The 17,914-nt window shown below is 44.3% G+C and overlaps 1 protein-coding gene across 1 annotated transcript in view; it reads left to right on the top strand.

The window, feature by feature from the left end:
* Positions 1 to 7,431: 7,431 nt before the first annotated feature.
* The window catches only part of GSG1L2 (GSG1 like 2), a 74,865-nt gene continuing 64,382 nt past the window's right edge, over positions 7,432 to 17,914 (top strand). The window contains exon 1 of the mRNA XM_074970960.1: positions 7,432 to 7,726. Within this exon, the coding sequence (XP_074827061.1) occupies positions 7,432 to 7,726 (295 nt within the window). The remainder of the gene's footprint in view (positions 7,727 to 17,914) is intronic.

Genomic DNA, 17,914 nt, shown 5'->3' on the forward strand with positions numbered 1-17,914 from the left:
CTGATCTTGTCCACCCCATCTCAGCTCCTGTCTTTCTCCCCCTCTCATCCTATCTTCAGTCTTTCCTAGCTCTTGTCCCCTTCATCCATGACTGTGTTTCAGGGGCACCATTTCAGATTTGGGGGGATTTGGGTGGCAACTTTAACTGTGATTCCAGAGGCTACTTGGGCACCTGAAAACTCTGTTTTTTTTTCCAGATAATAACTTAGATATAGTGCTCCTCTCAGATAATAATTTCTAATTCCTATATAAAAAAATAAAATTTAATACATATTAGACCCACTCAGCTCTAATGCTAACATGTTCTGACATCTTGTGTCAATCCACATAAGGGACACGAGTTAGGTTTCAAATTTTAATGTGTATTCTTATTTTGTTACTAATTCTTGAATACAGCAATTGAAACAATTGTAGAAAAATCTAGATTACTTTCTATTACTTTTTTGCAGTTCATCAAGTTTGGAATAGATCATTTTACTTTTGGAAACATCCTACTAGGGCAAGGCCCTGTGAGTTTATACTGCACCTGCCTGGGACTCTAGGGGTGTTACCCCACTACTCATAATAGAGTAGAAACTGACTTTAAACAGGAGTGAAACTGACACTGTCACGTCACTTTCATAGTATTGCCAACCCCAAATGTTCAAACATCATGAATCAGGCTCACCAAAAATCATAAGATTGGCTTTACAAATAATGAGATTATGTAAAAATAATAGATTTGATGTTCTTTTTATTTAAATTCTGCTTTTTGAGCCTTTACAGTGAACTGGGGCCACATTTTGAAGCTTTGTCCACAGGCACAAGGGCTAGAAACTTCATTTCTCTTTAAGAATAAAGGATGAAATCATCACATATACACTTGACTCCAGAAGCTGGGGCTTTAAGGAAAACAATAATTATCATGAGTTACTTTCCAGAAGCGTGTTAAACACAACACTACAGTGCTTGAGTTGCAGTTTTCACAGGTGAATATTTAAAACCAAACACCAAGAAAATTCCACATTTTGAAGTTGAGAAAAAAAATTGAGACTTCTGAGATATCTCAGGGCCACTGCAGGCAGGAAAGGAAAATAAACAGCACAGAAGCTCGGGCAGCTCTTCCACTTGAAAGAAAGTTGGAGGGTCAAATCTTCTAGACGTTAATCAAGTAAAACTATTGCCATTAGTGTCTCCACTCGTAGATATTAACATCACAGTGAACATCTGATAACTTGTGTGGTCAATAACTATACACTTCATACTTAAATATCGGAGCCATCTTATCCAGAGTTACACATCATATATGCATTGGCTCAGGGACGACATTTTCCCACTAGGTGCCTTTGAAAATCTGGCCTTTAGTCTGTGTGTCCTAGGGTGACCAGAGAGCAAGTATGAAAAATTGGGACAGGGGGTGGAGGGTAATTGGTGCCTACATAAGACAAAGCCACAAATATTGGGACTGTCCCTATAAAATCGGGACATCTGGTCACCCTAGCATGTCCCTCAGTGCTCCATCCGTACAATAGGGATAACAGTACTGCTCCGCCCCACTGAGGGGCTGTGATGGGAGGCACTCAGATACCATGGTGATGGGGCCACATAAGTACCACAGGTAGAATGGGAACTTCTCTATATCACTGCTATCCCTTCCCTGGGTTTTTGGCCCCTTCTTTTCACATACCCCCCTCACATCTCTCTCTTTTCTGAATGTAAACTTGGATCAGAGGGCTTGGCTGTATTTCTTCTGAGTCCCCTGTTTCTCTCTTCAAACCGCCCCCCTCCCCACCATAGAGGGATTCCTGTTTTCCAGGTTCAACTAAGGATGTCCAGATCCTCAATTTAATCACCAGCCCTTTCTTCTCTTAATCACCCTGCCTCTGTTTGTAAACAAAACACTGACTCCCTCCCCCAAGGGCACAAGCTGCAAGAAGCACCTCTCCTCTGCAGAACTCACATTCCACTCTAATTCTGTGCAGTTAAGAGGTCCATCTGGGAACCTGCCTCCTGTATGAAACTCAGGGTGGGGTGGGAGCCCCCCATGCCCTCCCTAATTGCCACCCTTTCTATGTTTGCGCTGTAGCTAGGAGCGTGCTTCCCAGTGCAAGTAAAAAGATATGTGACAGTTCTGCTTCAGCTACTGTGCTCAAAATAGCAGTGTAGGCGGTAGCAGGGATGGCAGCTCAAGTTGACTTCCTGAGTACAAACCTTCACAGACCCTCTGGATACATATCCAATGGCTAGCCCAAGCCACTGCCTGGGCCACCCCTAGCTGCACTTCTACTTTTAGCCTGCTAGCTCACGCAGAGCTAGTGGCTGGGCACTTCCAGTGGGAAGCACGCTCTGAGCTGCAGTGTAGATGTATCCTATGATTCTGTACACCCACTACTCCCTCACCCCTGGTTCCTATATGCTCCCATCCTTAACTCTCTCCCTCCCTCTGCTCCAATCCACTCCCCTCCCCCTCCCCCACTGGCTCCTGTACCTTTGATCTTCCCGACCTCTCTCTCTTGCACCCTCTGGTTCCTGCAAACCCCTGCCCCCCATTCCTCACCCCTCTCCATTTCAGTCAGGCTGCTTGTTTCTCTCCCTCACTGCAGGGGCACAACATATTTCCCTCAAGTCTGGGTGTGATGGGGTGTCTACCCCACACATGGCCTGAGTAGGAAAGTGCCAACTGGCCCAGTGACAGGCTGCACCCGAAGGAGAGTCAGGGCTGGGAAGCACTAACTGATGGTGAAGCCCAGCCTGGCAGGGGCAGGCTGGGCTGGTATCTAACCAGAAAGTGAGAGAAAGAAGGGGGCTGCTGGAAGAAACCCTGCAGTCACTCCCTAGAGAGGAGGTGAGTGGGTAAGAGACCAGTAGAAGTCATACGGGGGGAGAAAACTCTGGGATCCTGCCTGGGAATACAGACTCTGGCAAGAACCTGCGAGAGGGGTGTGTGGTGACCTGGCTCAGCAAGGGTAGGGGTAACTGGGAGGAGAGGCAAAGGCAAACCAAAACAAAAGGGATGATTTTAAATTTTTAGAACTTTATCAGGGAAAACCCAAAAATTGTATCAGGAGCAGAAATAATATAGACCATTACCAAAGACTTACCATTACTACTAATAAACTATTGTTACCCACTCATTAACCTTTGTGAGCTTGTACACACTGTGCAGTTAGTACCAACTGCATTGTTATTATCAAGAATAAAAAAATTACTTAATAACAGACTGTGTCATGTCCAGCTCCACTCTTGCTGTCCTGTTCTTTGCTTCTCTTCAGCTTGAAGTGCTCCTTAGATTCGATGTTCCTGTGGCTGTGCCTCTTTTCACTGGGTTTATCTACAGTGAGTTTTTCTTTTTCTTTCACTGGGTTTTTCTTCACCTATTGGACCCTCACTTGTCCATTAGGCACCTTTGAACTGTATTCCATCAATAGATGTTCCAATAGTCATTCTCTCTGTTCATGTACTTTAGCTCCTTTGTGGGTGGGTTTCTTGTTTACTCTTTTCGGGGTCTGTTTTCACCTCACACCACACAGCTTTTTGATCACTTTCATTTTTCACCAATTATATTTCCTTTCAGGTTTTTTTTCCCCTTGGTACTCTCTCTCTGGTAAGCCTGTAGATTTTATTTCCCTCTACGTCCCTTTCTTCTAATAGCACCTGCTCACATACCCAGGTCTGTTTTTTTCTGCTTCTCCTGATCTGAAATCTTTCCTATTTTCCTTCTTCCCTCCTTCTCACTTCCCAGTCCCCTGCTTTTATTCTTTTGTTCTTCTTTTATTTTATCACCTCACCTCCACCCCCAGCGCCAGTTCATCCCTAGCTCAGCATCTCAATTCTTCTTCAACAGCAACTTCCAACTGTATGCTTCAGGCAGATTCCAAGCCCCCAGCCCAGCTCGAGCTGCCCTTTCGTTGGCCGTCTGTCTCCCCAGGACAACATTCAGTGCTGCAGCATTGCCGCTGCAGCAGGTGCTAGTGCCAGGGTGCAGGTTACTACAGATGGTAGCCACGGGAGCAGAGAAGGTGGTCTAGACCAGTGGTTCTCAAAGCCGGTCCACCGCTTGTTCAGGGAAAGCCCCAGCGCACCAGACGAGTTTGTTCACCTGCTGTGTCAGCAGGTTCGGCCGATCGCAGCTCCCACTGGCCGCGGTTCGCTGCTCCAGGCCAATGGGGGTTGCGGGAAGGGCGGCCAGCACGTCCCTTGGCCTGGGCTTTCCCTGAACAAGCGGCGGACCGGCTTTGAGAACCACTGGTCTAGCAGATAAGGAAAAGTAGGAAGGAGGCCATGGAAACCATGACAAGGTCTGGGATTGAGTTGTTAGTCATAGGGTCCTAGGGCTGGAACCCAGAGTAGAGAACGGCCCTGGTCCTGGGTTCCCCTATCAGACAATGGGGAAGTGGCACAGATTGGGCAGTGGAGCAAGTGAGAGACATTTTGATGAGTAGAACTTTGATGCCTCCACAATGGAAAAACTACAGTGACCTGGCTGGAGGACTAAGTCATGAAGAGGGAACACCCAAAATCGTGAAGAGAGAGGGTGACCTGACTCCAGAGAGAGATGAACCACAAGGAGGTGCCTCAGCAGTGAATAGCAAACCCCATTACACTCAGTCTCAGAAACAGCTTAACCATTTTTGCTGAAATTTTCCAAAAATATTCTGCCTGAGTCAGACACCCGGCACTGGCAACTTCAGCCCAAACAGCTAAAGTTTGGCAAAGCTATAAGCAATGGAAATTAGGGCTTGCAATGGAAAGTGTCTGACAAACTTAACTACAGGCAGCACTACCAGCTCAGCCTGTGAAAAACAGTCAGAACTAACCGTTGATGTTTTGTGGATCTACCCTTAACCCTTCTGTATCAATCACATGCACTGAGAATAAAAGGACACATTTGTCTCTTTTTAACGTCCGTTCAATATTCTCACTTGCATGTTTTACCTTTCCCCTTACGGTCTGCCTCAGACTTCTCAAATTCAGCTGTCATCCAGTGACACTTCTGCTTCCTACAGTTTCATGCGGAGACTTGTATTGAACAACACAAGTATTGTTATTTAAAAATTACATAACCCTATCACAACATAACCCAGAGCCAGCTGGTCACTGCAGCCTGCAGCTCATTTACTGTCCCTTACGATGGGAGACCACCGCTCAATATGAAGGTGACTGCTTTACTCTGTGCAGCCACACCTCACAGGTTTACACAGCAACAGCTGCTCCAAACAAGACTTTGCAGAACCCTTTGGAAGACTCCTGCAGCACTTGCAATGTCAAACAGGAGGAGATGAGAGCAGTGTCTGTAAAAGTTGTCAAGGTAGACTGACACTTTGGGGAGAGGAGAGATTGCTGCTGCATCTTCCATGGTGGAGAGTGCAGATGTTTCCAGGCTTGCTGCTTCCTGAAACTTTGTAAGTCTACTCAGATACACCAGAAGGACAGTCACCGTACGACAGCCAAAAGACAGAGGGCAAAAGGCACCCATATATCTGGTAATGAATTACAGCTGGTTTAACCAGTTCAAGTGTACCCCAGTTCTTTAATGTATGAAATGTATCTGGTAAGTGTCATGCAAGGTCTCAGTGAAGCTCATGACTCACTGGTTATTAATATAATCACATAATGTAGGTGCAAGCAACTGATCAAAGTTATGGATATAAATTGAAATTATCATTTTTAAGAAGTGTTTTGTCAGCCAAGCAGGAATTGCCCCACCTCAGAAAAAGAATGTGGCTTCTCCACCTGGTAATTACTTCTATAGTACTTTGAATCACAATCAGAATGTATTTACATTTTGCATAAAAAGACCCATCAAACTCGCAAGGGGTGGAGGTAAACCTCACATTATAATGGCGGGTAGGAAATAGACAATCACATGTCTAATGTCCATTCAAATTGCACCCGAGGGGGCAGGAACTAAAAAACTTGCATTTTAGCAGACACAATTCTAGCTGGTAAGAAGCATCAGGAAACTTTCTTCAAGACAGACTCCATGTTGCCTACCTCACAGCTGGAAATAGATTTTTAATCTGGAGGCATCCTTCATCAGTAGCTCAGTCAGACATTTTGATGGAAACATGTGGTGAGGAACTTACCTTGAACCCAGACTAGCTTGTAAAGTTTTAGTTACTAGAAAGTATTTTATCTTTACTTCTCTTGTAGCCATTTCTGACTTTAATCCTTATATTTGCATTCACGTAAAATCTCTCTGTGCAATTAAATACACTTGTTTTATTTTTAATCTAAACGAATCCAGTGCTGTGTTTGAACTCAACTGTTTGGTAATTCCAGTTAAAATAACAAACTGTTGGATTCTTACGTTTTAAAGGAACAACAAATCTTAAAATTCCCCTGACTGTTCCAGAACAGGACTGGACATTTCAGAAAACAAATGGATATTCGGGGCTAGGAAGAATGTGGAGTCACCTTACCGAGCATTAACCAAGACTGGTGGAGAACAGTGGAAGTCTATGATGTTGCAGGCAGGCTCCAGGACCCAAAGCGTTGGACCAGGGCTGCCCAGTACATAGACATAGAGTGCTTGCTTGTTGCTGACTTGTTGAAGACAGCTTCAGTAGCAAGGCATTGTGAGGCAATCAGGGTCACAGAGAAAGAGGTGACGCATCTCTTCACTTGTTTGGATTGTACCCCAGCCAGCTCTTCCTTTTCCTGAGGAAGGGTCAGGATTGGCACCATTGCAGAGGGAATGGCACCTTGGGCAATTCAGCCCTCTGCACTGCTTCACCAAACTGCATTCCATGGAGGCACTTTGCAGTACTGGGGGCAGACTGCAGTGGCTCCATTAATGACAAAGGCAAACACGTACTTCTTGCCTTTGTAATTGGTATGGTTCCAGGCAGATTTCCTGTCCCCCTGGGCTATGGAGGACTCCCCATGCTCCATCTCAGGGATAGGGCTCATCTCCTTAAGAATCTCCCTACAAATAACATTCACTCCTTCCATAATTAGTATTAAATTTAACAAGATGTTCTGAAGCCTGAGCTGCCCTCCCTAGTCAGGAATGTTGTCTGTATCACACACCTGTGCCTGGGATAGCCCATGAAAACTTATACCCAAATAAATATGTTAGTCTCTAAGGTGCCACAAGGACTCCTCTTTTTTATTTTATTTTATTTTTGTCTGATACAGACTAATCCCTGAGTCTTGTGATTCAACAGACACACTCCCAGTATCCTTTCCCCCCCTTTACATTTCCTGCACAGGTTTCACTGGCTGGACAGATCTGCTGTGTCCTGTTTTCTTTCTTGCCGAACAACGAGCCTACAATTTCTGCTTATCATCTTAACTACCAAACTGGTACAATTCACTGGTGGAAATCCAGAACTGAAGAGTGAATTTCAGTGGATGCTTCCCCATACAACCAGATGAAAAGCATTATCCCTGGCTTTTTCAGCACACTTTAACACTGATGCTGGCCCTGCAAGTAGGCAGATTTCAGACATGGGCATGGACAGACGGCAGAGAGCCTCAGCAGCACTCTCCCTCAATTTCCTCTCGTTAATCTTCTCTATCACAGCATTTAGCAGCAGTTACTGGTGTGAAGGGACAAGAAAAGTTGCAAAACCTTTCTGTACAGATCAGGGGAAAGGGACTCACTGCATCCGCTTCAATAGCTCTGGTCTGAACAATAGCAACGCCGTTCAGTATATCTGGGAGACAGGCGATGACAAGTTCATTGACCGAAAGTTTCACGCTGGCATCTGGTATTCATGTGAGGAGATTATTAATGGGGAAGGTGAGTGACAGCCAGACACATTTACTTCAAAAAGTGTTTAGCCAAAATGCTTCCTGATTATCTCCTGCTCCCTGTTCTCCTGCTGCTTTAGTGCTGTTTGTTTATTGAGGGGGAAAGGTATCAGCACAAGGGTGCCACTTCTCCAGAGGGAGAAGATCCAAAGCTTCAGGAAGGATTGGACAGAAGCATGTTCAAATAAACCCTTAGAAATAACTGTTATGAAGTTTAGAACAGCAAACTGCAGTGCAGATTCTCGATTTCAGTGATTAGCATTAGATGGTTAGATGAGCATTAACTGATTAGGGCTACCACCATTAGAAATTAACAAGATTTGCTCTTATGGTCAGAGCAGCAAGTTAAAAGGCTTTTAATGAGAAAGAAGGTTTGAAATTGTTTTTTAATTTTCTGATATCTGTGAACTGGATTAAAATAAACATGTCTGATGGGAATAATCTCTTTAGATCCCTGATTGCAGAATAGGAAGGGCAATGTTATTTCTTATTTTAAAATGTCGTGTTAATGTACATATTGTGTTAATTTACAGCAGATCTTGTGTAAATACTACACAAACGTGAGGAGTGTTTCCTAGGTAAAGAATTTCAAGAGAAGCCCTGATTTTGTGCTAAGAATGACATTTTATTGTAAAAGAAATGGATTTTCTTTTTGGGGTTCCTCATTCTCTGTGCCTCCCGCTAAGGAGATGAAATTTGATCATTTTCTTTTCATCATGATGCTGTCACTCCTAAAGAAAGGCAGAAGAAGCATTTTTCCCTGCTGAAGAATAACTTGGCCATTTATTCATCATAAATGCTTGTACATAAGCTAGCCCCAATCTGAGTAACACTAAACACCAAGATGGCATAGAATGAAATTAATTTTCCATAAAATGACACTGTTGATTGATCTTGGATCTTTGTAAGATAAGGCTGTTTATTTAGTACAAGTATGGTGCGCATTATAAATCCTGATGTCCAAGTTACTACACGTACTGCCCCTGTAGTCCCAAAGAGAGAGAGAAACAGAAAAAAGACAACAGAAGAGTCAGATCACTCCAGACCTATAAACATCAAACCCTCAGCAACTAGCAGCCATAAATCTGGGGATCCCAGTTCTGCTGTGCACTGGGCTTGACATCTTAAATTGTAAACAACAGGGATCAGCAGAGGCGCCCCTCTGTTAAGACAGAACAAAGCCCAGGAGATGGGAAACAGAGACATTCTGGAGGGAGTGATCCCTGTAGACTGCAGAGGCGAGAGAGCTTTTGTATCTTGTGCTGTGAGTGGCTGAAAGGACAAGCTGATTGGAATCAATTTAATGAGCTTTGTTCAGAGGATCTGGATGGAGGCTGGGAGGGAGGTTTGAGACTCACTTCTGAGAGCAAGAGGCTGGAGCCAAGTTTCCACAAATCTGTTGAACTTGAAGCAGGGGTATTCTTTAGATCACCTGGAGGGGAAGCAAATTGACTGAGTTTGGAGGAGCCCCCACCTGTCAAGGGAACTCTGTTTTCGTAACGAACCTTTTGAAAATGAATTTGAGTCTTCACCTAAGTTTCCCCCAGCTTCATCTCTGGCCCCTGATTCAAAGGGGGAGGGATTCTCTCACCCACCTCCTAACAGTGAGGCCACCCTCCCTTTATCCTTTTCCATGGCATGCCCTTGGGGCCCAACTCCTCTGCCACTGCATGGCCCCAGCACCCAACTCATCTGCTGCTGCTGATGCTTTACCCAGGCTGGAATGACTGCCATGTTAGCCCAAGCAAATGCTTCAACACACAGCTAGGCAGCACTACAGAGCAAATCTATTCCCTGAATTCACCACTGGGGGAGAGCTCTGCTCCACTCTAGGCCCAGCCCCAGTCCTCCCTGTTCTGCTTAGGGTGACCAGATGTCCCGATTTTATTTGGACCATTCTGGTTATTAGGGGCTTTGTGTTATATCCGATCCTATTACCCCCCCATGACCTCCAATCCCGATTTTTCAAACTTGCTATCTGGTCACCTTAGTTCTGCTCCGCAATCCCCTGTGCATTCTTTTCTTCCTTGTTAGAGGATTGGCCCTTTTCCATAGAGTACCCTGGGGGTGGCTATTGCCCTACCAGCCCAATCATGCACACACACCATTCAGCCAGGAAGGGGCTCTAGAGGCGCAGAAGATGGGTGTGAGTGTGTGGTGTCAGTGGGGAAAGGTGCTGTATGAAGACATCTGGATTTCCTAGTTTTTGCTGGAGTTGCTGCTTGGGGGGCCAAGGCAGAACGCCAGGCCAAGACACCCTGGGCCACGGAACTGTCCTTTCACGAATTCTTTCTGTGCACTTAGCATGACAGTGCCAGCCCATTCCTCAAACTCTGTGCCTCGCTTGTCACCGTTAGCTGCATCCACTGTCTACTCTCAACTCCTCTCTATTGCAAAAAGGTGTGCACACATGTTATATGATCATACACATTTCCTTTTTTTTTTTTTTGTTAAAACTACTATTCATTTTTTGGACAAAAACTTTTTGGTTCGGGGTTTTTCAGTTTTCCAGTCAAAATCAAACATTTTCAGGGAAAACAGGCATATTTCATGAAAAATTTCATTTAGTTTAAAACCCAATTCTGAGTCAAAAACAAGTTAACACAAAATTTTCAAGTAGCCCTAGTAAAGACATACCTGGGTTTAGGGTTAGGCTGGTGAACCACAGTCAGAAAGGGAAGGGAAGCTGGGGAAGAGGGGTCCCTTTTCTTCTCCACACCTGGGACATCACAAACTACATCACAAGAGATGGGGTCCTGGCTTCTGCCATGCCCTCTACAGTGGTTTCTTATAGATAAATACTTAAAGGATAAATAAAGAATTAAATGAGGGCAATAACATTAATGCTAATCAGCATACCAATCTATTTTATGGAAGGTAGATCTTGTCAAAATAACTATCTTTTTTTTTAATGAGGTTACAAGTTTGGTTGACAAAGTTAATTGTGTTGATGTAATATACTTACGCTGCTGTAAGGCTTTTGACTTGGTACTGCATGAGATCTTGATTAAGAAACTAGAATACTAAACAATTAACATGGCACACATTAAATGGATTAAAAACTTGCTAACCGACAGGTCTCAAAATGTAATTGTAAAGGAGGAATCAACATCAAACTGGTGTGTTTCTGGTGGGGTCCCAAAGGGACTGGTTCTTAGCCCTGTGCTATTTAATATTTTTATTAGTGACTTGGAAGAAAACAAAATCATCACTGATAAAGTTTGCAGATGACAAAAAGATTGGGGTAGGGTAAATAATGAAGAAGACAGGTCAGTGATATAAAGTGATCAGGATCACTTGGCAAAGTGGTTACAAGCAAACAATATGAGTTTTAAGATGACCAACTGCAAATGTTGATACAAGAAGTACTAAAGAATGTAGGCGGTACTTACAGAATGGGGGACTTTATCCTAGGGAGCAGTGACTCTGAAAAAGACTTGGGGATCATGCTGGATAGTCCGCTGAATTTGAACTCCCAGTGTGATGCAGTGGCCAAAAGGGTTAATGCATGAACAGGGGAATCTTGAGTAGAAGTAGAGAGATTATTTTATCTCTGTATCTGATGGTGTGACCGCTTCTGGAATATTGTGTCCAGCTCTGATGCCCACAATTCAAGAAGGATGTTGATGACTTGAGACAGTTCAGAGAAGAGCCACAAGAATTATTACAGGATTAGAAAACCTGCCTTATGGCGATAGACTCAAGGAGCTCGATCTATTTAGTTTAACAAAGAGAAGCCTGAGGGGTGACTTGATTAATCTATACGTATTTCATGGGGAGTAAATATTTGATAGTGGGCTCTTCAATCTAACAGACAAAGATATAACACAATCCAATGGCTGACATTTGAGGACTGACAGACTGAAAATAAGACATAACATTTTATCGGTGAGGGTAATTAATCACTGGAACATGATGAATTCTCCATCGCTGGCAATTTTTAAAACAAGATTGCATGTTTTCTAAAAGATCTGCTCTAGTTCAAAGAGGAATTAATTCAGCGACGTTCTCTGGCCTGAGCTATGCAGGAGGTCAGACTAGAAGATCACAGCGACCCCTTCTGGCCATAGAATCTCTGACCCTCCCCCAGTCCCCTTTGCCTACCTCCACATTGTACTATGTTCTGAAGTGCAGGGATGTTTGAGAATGGTTCTAGTTCGTATTCATTTGTGGTGTGGGCGTGCTAACCTGCTTGCGGCCGCTGAACCACTGAACAGCTCTGATAAAACAGATAAAGGAGCTAGTGAACAGGAGTAGCAAACAGGGGAGTTTTGCGAGGGAGTTCTCCAGGTAAAGGAGGAGCAACTATGTGACTCTTGGAGCGAGTTTGTTGTCTGTTTGTTGTTGTTTGTTTGCTGCTTGCCATGCGCTGCTTGATGGACGTTTATTGTGTGGTCTGTCTGAGGAGCTGTTTGCTGAGCCTAGCACCCTACTAGGCAAGGCTGAGAGCTTCCTAACAAGGTTTTAGCCTGCCACCCTTTGATCCCTAATTCCTGTAGGATCCCTTGATAAGGGGGCATGGCTACTGAGGAACCGGAGTTTAAAAAGCCAGCTCCTGAGTGACCAGAGGAGCTAGTGAACAAGGGAGTGTTGCGAGGGCTTTGAGAGAGGAAGCATGAGAGCCAGACACACCCAGCAGTCTCTAAATTTAGGCAATAGTGTCCCCATGACTGTAAGAGGGCTCTAACCTGCTGCTTCTGGCTAAGCCAGTGGTTAGCCCTCCTGCAGCTCTGCAAGGGGAGAGTGTGACCAAAAGTACCCCTGTACTCACACCCAACACACCACTACAACAAGCTTTGTGCAAAATATGCCTTGTTTGATATCATTGGAAAACTAATAACTCACTGGTCAATATATGGTGAACTGTGTGTAGCAAAGTTATATGTCAAGTTATGAATCCCCTGTATGATGTTGTTATCACATGTTCAAATGCACACAACCCTGCCTAGGCAAAATTTGTTAAAAAGGTTTATCCTAAATTTTACCTTAATTTATACATAAGTAATAACCAGGGTCCTCATGACAGAGGGGGAAGAGATGGCAGGAGACAAAGCAATGTTGCATTTCAGCAAACACAGATGAGGAGAAAGAGCATGGAGCCTCCCTCACCTATGTTGCCTTCTTTACTGCTTGAATAAACTTTACATTACAAGGTAAGACTCAGAAGAATCCACTTCAAAGGTTCACTGGACTATAAGAGAGGGGGGCAGAGAACGCCAAGTTATGTCTCTGCCTTTCACCTAAGAAGACAAAGGCACCAGCATCCTTGGGCCATTGGGAGAGATTCTGACCATCTCGCCGGAAGAGTGTGGGCAAGAAAAGCCATCTTAACAAAGCCTGGAACCAAAACTTGGAAAATTAAGTTTCAGACCTTTAAATGCATGTTTTCACTTTTAGTTACTTGTAAACATTTCACTCTTAGAATCATAGAAACATAGAATTGTGGGACAGGAAGGGACCTCAAGAGGTCATCTAGTCCAGTCCCCTGCACTCATAGCAGGACTAAGTATTTTCTAAACTGACAGGTGATTGTCTAACCTGCTCTTAAAAATCTCCAGTGATGGAGATTCCACAACCTCCCTAGGCAATTTATTCCAGTGCTTGACCACCTTGACAGTTAGGAAGTTTTTTCTAATATCCAACCTAAACAGCCATTGCTGCAATTTAAGCGCATCGCTTCTTGCCCTATCCTCAGAGATTAAGGAGAACAATTTTTCTCTCTCTCCTCCCTTTTCTCCCTCTTAAAGCAAGCTTTTATGTGCTTGAAAACTGTTACGATGTCCCCTTTCAGTCTTTTCTTCTCCAGACTAAACAAACCCATTTTTTATGTCTTCCCTCATACATCACGTTTTACAGATTTTCAATAGTTTTTGTTGCTCTCCTCTTGAATTTCTCCAATTTGTCCACATCTTTCCTGAAATGTGGTGCCCAGAACTGGACACAATATTTCAGCTGAGGCCTAACCAGTGCCGAGTAGAGCGTAAGAATTACTTCTCGTGTCTTGCTTACTACACTCCTGCTAATACGTTCCAGAATGATTTTTGCTGTTTTTTTTTGCAAGTGTTACAGTGTTGATTCACATTTAGCTTGCAGTCCACTATGACCCCCAGATCCCTTTCCGCAGTACTCCTTCCTAGGCAGTCACTTCCCATTTCGTATGTGTGCAACTGATTGTTCCTTCCTAAGTGGAGTACTTTGCATTTTCCCTTATTGAATTTCACCCTATTTACTTCAGACTATTTCTCCGGTTTGTCCAGATCATTTTGAATTATAATTGTGTCATCCAAAGCATTTGAAACCTCTCACAGCCTGGTATCATCCACAAACTTTATAAGTTTGTGTCATTATCTAAATCATTGATGACAATATTGAACTGAACCAGACCCAGAACTGATCCCTGCAGGACCCCACTTTTTATGCCCTTCCAGCTGTGAACCACTGATAACTACGCTCTGGGAATGGTTTTCCAACCAGTTACTAACCCACCTTAGAGGAGCTGCACCTAAACTGTATTTTCCTACTTTCCTCCTTACCCTCCCCCCCCCGCCCCCGAGTGCCTCCTGTCCGCCGCTGGACTGCTGATCAGCAGTGGGTGGGAGGTGCTGGGGGAGAGAGGTGGAGCTGATCGGCAGGGCCCCCCAGTGGGTGCTGAGCACCCATTTTTTTTTCCCTATGGGTGCTCCAGCCCCAGAGCACCCACAGAGTCGATGTCTATGCATATGTTCCTCACAAGAATCGATCGCAGGACATTTCAATCAGCTGTTCAATTTCAGCAGCTGGAATCAGGCTTGCACTGAAAGGGATTTTACACCCAATCATACTTAGTCACTGCCAAGTCAGGGAAAAAGGATGCAAACTGTTCCTTTGAGATGCACCGCCATCACCTACGTGGGAGGCTGAATAATTCCATTGTTAGCCAGGAACTTACAAAGCTGTGGGAAGGTTTCATAGTTTGTCTTCAGTAAATCAGTCTTCCAGAAAACAATTATTTTCTTTATGAATCCTGTGATTCAATCACTCAGCTAAAGGACATGGGTGTTCCTTCCTTGCAGACCTATGTTCAATTTATTCAGTTTCCCAAATATGTCTGTGACACAAGTAAGACGGCACAATCTCCTTTGGTCACAGAGAAAATCAACAAATTCACTCTTTTGCAGCCCTTTGAATAAGCACGAAGCTTGTCTCTCAGCTCAGAAAATTGTCCCAGTATTTTCCTCTTGAGAGCCAATGAGCTTCAATGTGGAATAACAATACGTCATGACAACAATAACAATAGGTCAGGCTTGACAAAGCCCTGGCTGGGATGATTTAGTTGGAGATTGGTCCTGCTTTGAGCAGGGGGTTGGACTAGATGCCCTCCTGAGGTCCCTTCCAACCCTGATATTCTATGATTCTATGATTGGACCCCATTTCTTCACACCGTTTTGCAAACAGGCATGCACAAAGAAGCTGAGTCTGGATGTTGTTCACAATAGATGAGACCTGCTGCAAAACATCCTAGCTCTGGACTCAGAAGTATAGGTGCCAGTTGTTATCTGTGAATCATGCAGTTATTTCACACAGCAGATGGAGCACTTTCTTTACCAAGGCATGCAGACCTGGTTTGTGGCCTGCCATAGACGGAGCGCTATCTGTACAAAAGCCCACTATGTGATCACATGGTAGATTTTTGTTTTGCATGTAGCCATGTAGCACACTGAACATTCCTTGTCTGGGAAGAGGGACACAGAACACAATGTCTTTGGGAATTGCACCCTTCCTGTGTATTTCACAAAACCCAAGAATTGTGCACCATGACCCTCAGTGCTTGCATCAACTTGAAGAGCAAAAGCATCCATGTTTTTCAGATGCTCCACCAGTGTGTTTTCCTAAGCTGCTGCTCTCGCTTCAATCCTTTGCTTCACTGTGTTGTTGGAGAGTGGTATGGCTTTGAGCTTGTTTGCCTCAGCTTCCCCACACATTATGTTCACCATATTGATTGCAGCTGGCAAAATCAAAGTCTATCCATTTGTGTGAGGCTTCTGGTGTGTGGAGGGGATTACACAGGGGATGGGGAGGGGGTGTCACGCTGCCTGGAATGGGACACAGCTAAGAGCGCCAGTCTCAGGTCAGACTGCCAGAATATAGGGCATATACCACACACTGATGGTGTACTCTATCACAAGACTTCACGAAGCCTTTAACAAATGTGTGCTTCCAAAATAGACACTAAGCTGGGAGGGAGAAGTAGATACGCTGGAGGGTGGGGATAGGATCCAGAGTGACCTAGACAAATTGGAGGACTGGGCACAAAAAAAAAAAAAACTGATGAGGTTCAACAAGGACAAGTGCAGAGTCCTGCACTTTGGGCAGAGGAATCCCATACACTGCTACAGGCTGGGGACTGATTGGCTAAGCGGCAGTTCTGCAGAAAAGGACCTGGGGATTACAGTGGATGAGAAGCTGGATATGAGTCAGCAGTGTGCCCTGGTTGCCAAGAATGCTAATGGCATATTGGCCTGCATTAGCAGGAGCATTGCCAGCAGATCGATGGAAGTGATTATTCCCCTGTATTTGGCACTGGTGAGGCCACATCTAGAGTATTGCATCCAGTTTTGGGCTCCCCACTACAGAAAGGATGTGGACAAACTGGAGAGAGTGCAGCGTGGGGCAAGAAAAATGATTAGGGGGCGAAGGCACATGACTTATGAGGGGAGGCTGAGGGAACTGGGCTTATTTAGTCTGCAGAAGAGAAGAGTGAGGGGGGATTTGATAGCAGCCTTCAACTACCTGAAGGGGGTTCCCAAGAGGATGGAGCTCGGCTCTTCTCAGTGGTGGCAGATGACTGAACAAGGAGCAATGGTCTTAAGTTGCAGTGGGGGAGGTCTAGGTTGGATATTAGGAAAAACTATTTCACTGGGAGGGTGATGAAGCACTGGAATGGGTTACCGAGAGAGGTGGTGGAATCTCCATCCTTAGAGGTTTTTAAGGCCCAGCTTGACAAAGCTCTGGCTGGGAATATTTAGTTGGGGTTGGTCCTGTTTTAAGCAGGGGATTGGGCTAGATGACCTCCTGAGGTCTCTTCTAGCCCTAATCTTCTATGATTCTATGATTCTAATACTATATTAGGTATTACGAAGCCACAGACAGTCCCCTTCAGGCCCTCTAGCCCCCCTTGAACTACCCGTACAAGCCAGACTTCTCTGATAAATGGTTATTACAACCAGAAATCACATATATTCGGTCCTTCCAGTTCCAAAGAACCAGACATTCACCCAGGTCAATACATACTTCAGGATCTCACCAAATACCACACTGCAGTCAATCTTTAGTAAACTAACTAAAGATTTATTAATAAAAAAAGAAAAGAAGAGAGTTATTAAAAGGTGAAAATGAATCATGTACATTACAGTTGATTTCAGAGTCTCTACGTCAGGACAGTAGCAGTGATGTTAAGTCGGCTAGCTTGCATTACATCTCTCCGAATCAATTCATCTCACGGGTGTTATCCAGGAACACAACATGTCTGAGATGCCAATATACAGCAAAGATTCACAGCTCCATATGCAATGACAATACAGGCATATAAACAGGATAACAAAAAGAAAAGGAGGACTTGTGGCACCTTAGAGACTAACCAATTTATTTGAGCATAAGCTTTCGTGAGCTACAGCTCACTTCATCGGATGCATACTGTGGAAAGTACAGAAGACGTTTTTATACACACAAACCATGAAAAAATGGGTGATAATCACTACAAAAGGTTTTCTCTCCCCCCACCCCACTCTCCTGCTGGTAATAGCTTATGTAAAGTGACCACTCTCCTTACAATGTGTATGATAATCAAGGTGGGCCATTTCCAGCACAAATCCAGGTTTTCTCCCCACCCCCCCCCAACACACACACAAACCCACTCTCCTGTTGGTAATAGCTTATCTAAAGTGATGACTCTCCTTACAATGTGTATGATAATCAAGGTGGGCCATTGGGATAACGTTGTTCAACGGATCACAGCTTTTCCATTTTCCATTGATACCTTACAAGGCACACTTTGTATAAGATTTATTACAATTGTGCAACAGTGTCAATACATCAGTGATCATACCTTAGTGTAAGCATGTGTGGCACTATGTACCTCAAAGCAGCACCCTGGAACCCGCATCTTTCTTTTTCTACAGCATCACAAGGTGCATGGGGG

The sequence above is a fragment of the Natator depressus genome, chromosome 14, assembly GCF_965152275.1.
Source record: "Natator depressus isolate rNatDep1 chromosome 14, rNatDep2.hap1, whole genome shotgun sequence".
NCBI classification, from domain to species: domain Eukaryota; kingdom Metazoa; phylum Chordata; order Testudines; family Cheloniidae; genus Natator; species Natator depressus.